Genomic DNA, 4,547 nt, shown 5'->3' on the forward strand with positions numbered 1-4,547 from the left:
TGTTTTGCGGAAAGCATAATGGTTGTATTTTTTTATATAGATTTTCAGTGTGATGTATGTAGTGTCTTTACAAAGCAGAAGCGAAGAATATGATTTTCATATTTAATCTTCATTTTTTGTTCTGTCTCGTTGCAGGAATGGCGGACAGTATCATGTTGTTGTGTTCATACGGGATTGAAAACGTTGCCATTGTGGCCTGTACGGATTACACGTTTAGTATGTTGGTTGATCATATTTGCAGACGATTTGGTGGCCTCCATATTGATTCGGCGTCAATGTGATTCAAGATTCCTGGGTACAATAATTTCAAGATGGAAAATGATTCCGATTTCGAGAACATGGTATGCCTCGCTAGATCATTTCGATTGGATCATATCGATCTTCATGTGGAATAGTGTGGTGAGTTGCGGGGGATTAAACGTCGCAATGGGGTGAACGATGTACTCGATGACATAGTTATTGATAGGGGGAAATGGATGCATATATTGATGAGGAGGCTGATTTGTTACCTATTTGCCAATACACTGGCAAAGTGTCATTGTTAGCGGATTGGGTATGTGGCATAACTAATATCGGACAATGTTTTGAGGGTGGGGCGGGGGAATTTCGCAAGGTACTCAGCAATTACGCCATCAAATGTGGGTTTCAATTTAAGTTCACAAAGAACGACTTAGTTCAAATTACGGCGGAATGCATGTTTAAGGAGTCAAAGGGATGTCTATGGTCCATCCATGCGAGGGTCTTGAATGCGAATGGATATTTTTACCTCAAAAAATGGCACCGTGAGCACACTTGTGGGATCGCTGTGTGTACTGACCAAAACCCGAGGATGGGGTCTGGACTAGTTGCTGATGTTATTACAAAACATGTACACGACAAACCATTGACTTGCCCAACCGATGTCAAATATGATTTCAAAAAAGAATATGGTTTGCAAATTAGTTACCGTGTAGTTTGGTTGGGGGTTGAAAAAGCGAGAGGAGGACGTTACGGTGATAATTCGATGTCGTTCGACCAACTGTGTTGGTATAGTAATGCTGTTATGGAATATAATCCGGGGAGTTATATTAATCTTGATTTTGATGAACACAACACCCGTCGTTTTAATAGGCTTTTCATATCATTCAAAGCATGTATTGATGGGTTTAACCACTATCGCCTGTTATTGTTCTTGGATGGTACATTTTTGAAAGGGAGATTCAAGGGAAATCTACTTGCGGCGACCGCAAAAGATGGAAACCAAGGTAATATACTCATTGTGCACGTTATGTGTTTCTTGGTTCATAGATTTTGTCATTTTTGTTCCCAGCCGATTGGGATTACATATCAGACGTGGGTAATTTATTTTTATGTTACGTACACAGGTTTGTTCCTAGTTGCTTTTGCAATTGTCGATTCGAAAAATGCTGCGAATTGGGCTTAGTTCTTACAGAACCTAGCTAACGTTGTTAATGGGAATCGGGTTTTGACGTTTGTTTCGGATCGTCACGTCGGCATTATGGAATCCATGCCTACTGTCTTTCCAACGGCCCACCATGCTTTTTGCATGCAACATTTACAGATGAATTTGAAAGACAAGATGAAATATGTCAACAAATTATACCACATTGGAATGGTAAGTAAGTTGCGTGCATGTGCATATGCACTGACCGTCACTGATTTCAGTGAAAAATAGATGCATTCATATAGTTCGGTCAGTGCATTGCTATAAATTTTTTAAAAGATTTAGAACCGCACCGATGGGCCAACGCGTATTTCAGGTGAGGGACAACAATTTTAAGTTCATTCTTTTAGACAACCTTACACCGTCTATGTTTTGTGCTTTTGCTGGTATGTCACACACCCATTTTGCCACCCACTTTTTGTAGGGGCAAACGTTATGGCGAGATGGGTTCAAACGCCGCTGAATCATTTAACAAGTGGATAGAAGAAGCCCGCAGTTTGCCAATCACTCGATTGGTTGATGTAATCAGGACCCAGATAATGAATTAGATGTCTGAACGTAGGGGAGTGTCCAGTACGTGAGCTTGTGCTATATGTCTAATGATGGAGTCCAAACTGGACAAGGCATACAAGGAGGGAAGGTCGTGGATAGTCAATCAGTCGAATAATGACGTGTACAAGGTCCACTCACACCCATTAGTGTTGGTGGACATTGCCAGGCGTACATGCTCATGCTTCCAATGGCAAATCAATGGGTTTCCTTGTGAACATGCAATGGTTGCCATCCGTAATAGTGCCAGTGACTTGAATGCATTGGTTGAACCTTATTTTCATGTGTCAACCTATCAGTTTTCATACTCCCACACCATATATCTAATCCCAACAGTTGAGAAACCACATGCTAATCCAGAAAATTATGTTATTCTTCCTCCAGTAGTGCAATGACCACCTGGCAGACCAAAGAAAAAACAAATACCATCTAAAAGTGAAGAAGTGCAATAGATTCGATGTGGCAGTTGCGGCAGTCTAGGGAACCATAACAGAAAGACATGCAATGAACCAATATAGTCCCAACCATTGTGTGTTGCCACGTTTAATTTCGAACTATTTCTACATGGTCCAATGTTTTATGTTAGTTTAGTCATATGCAATAACATATATCAATTTGAATTTCAAGCTACAATAAAGTGGTCAGTTCATTTAACATTCGGTGTTACGTTTTCAAGATTCATTTCATGCTCTCTGTGTTTTGTTTTACAATTTTTCACATTTTACATTTGTTGTTATGTTTAAATTTTAGGCCATGTTATTTGTGTTATGTTCAAGAATTTTTAACATGTTTTAAAAGAATAAACAATGTGTTGTTAATTGGGTGTTACATTCAAATTTCTTTACATGACTTGAATGGAAAATTCATTGAACTTATTTAACATACAACTCATCGACTCGACCACATGACCGTCCAACGCCACCGTTTCCCCTTCACAATGTAACAACCCCAAATTACGTAATCAGACCACACAACCATCATCCCACAACTTCTAATGAACTTTCACACCATAAACAACACAACAACTTGGCCTTTCATATTTCCACCAAAACAACACAAAGTAAGGACATTGTACAATTGGAAAACCCGTCCTACAATTGTATCACAAACTTTCCAGCAAATCAACCCACCTAAAACAGTTTCCCTCTTTTGAATTGTCGCACATAATTCCTAGAAGCCTTGCGACCAGATGTAAAAAAATACCCTCACGACATTACGAGGACACCACAACGTATCTTTTAAGTCACTTCAAATTACATAGTCAACACAACCTACCAACATCTAAACAAACCATACTGTACAATTAAACAAAATGAACGTGAGCATTCATGTTCCAATGTTAGCCACTTTGAATGCATGTTTCACATGTCAAACACGACACCATATCAATATGATTCCATTACACAAAAACTTGCACCCTAATTATAATGCAATATTTATAATTCATTAGCCCTAAAAAAACACAATTCAAGTTTGGATTATTCAAACCAAAATGTTGGACGCAATGCGCCGGGCTCCAAAAAAAGGACTTGCACTACAATAACATGCCACAAAAATCGTACCATCAAAGTCAACGTCAATGACATTCCAAACAATTCCAAGCAAAAGCTAAGTTACTCAACAAGAAAAAAAAAATAAAAATAAAAAATAAACTAAGAACAAAAACAAAAACCAAACAGTACGAGCCATGTTCGGCCACATTCTTCGTTTACCACGTTTTCAGTCCTCTAGTAGGGTCATCTACAAAAGCTTCCGCCATCGTCGCCCTCGCTTTCACACAGTTCGTACCTTCTATCATTTTTTTGACCTCGGTGTGGTGGACATATTGTCGCATCACGTAACAGACGATGATAGCGCAATCAGGTCTATTGTGGACAACCACACCATGTACAGCAACAAATATTTCAGACTTTATGTAACAACCCGGACCCATGATTAACGTTAATCCATGGTTAAGTATGTTTAACAAGTAATTAAGACGAAGTCATGAGTCAATTACATGAGCATTGCATTATTTGTGTTTATATCTGTTTAACGTAGAAAGATCTGTTCATGTTTTTGTTTCGATTTACAAATTGAAGGCCTTATCGGCATTCGATTAAAAAATTGACTTGATTTTTGAGTTAAGTAGAATTTTAAGAATTTTATGGTAGGTCCAATTGAAAATCGATTTGGAACGATTAAATTAGATTAACTTAATGCCCGCTTGATTAGCCTTAATTAACTATCATTAGGTAAACTTATATAAAGCTTCTTTTGTGCTATCTCTTTCTCTCTCTTTTTCTTTCATTTTTCAACCCATGATGAGCTCACACACACGTACAAACGTGTAGAGAGAGAGAGCGACTAGAGAGGAGCCTTCAAACAACAAAATTGCTAGAGAATTAAGGAGACTTGAAGACTTAGCAAGAATTCACTATGATTCAAAGAGTTGAGAACCTAAGGTATGAAATCAAGCCTTTAATTGGGTAATTAGGGAGTTTAACTCATGCATTCAAAAGAATTAAGTAAGTTGGGGCATGAATTAAGCTTAATGAAGTAGTAGGATAGAGTA

The 4,547-nt window shown here is 38.2% G+C and overlaps 1 protein-coding gene across 1 annotated transcript; it reads left to right on the plus strand.

The window, feature by feature from the left end:
* Nucleotides 1-472: 472 nt before the first annotated feature.
* On the plus strand, nt 473-1,423 carry LOC114323234 (uncharacterized). The gene is made up of 2 exons (XM_028270778.2): nt 473-1,244; nt 1,365-1,423. The coding sequence occupies exons 1-2, from the start codon at nt 473-475 to the stop codon at nt 1,421-1,423; spliced, it is 831 nt and encodes a 276-aa protein (XP_028126579.2).
* Nucleotides 1,424-4,547: the final 3,124 nt, after the last annotated feature.

The sequence above is a fragment of the Camellia sinensis genome, chromosome 1 (genome assembly GCF_055761805.1).
Source record: "Camellia sinensis isolate YWXY chromosome 1, ASM5576180v1, whole genome shotgun sequence".
NCBI lineage: Eukaryota > Viridiplantae > Streptophyta > Magnoliopsida > Ericales > Theaceae > Camellia > Camellia sinensis.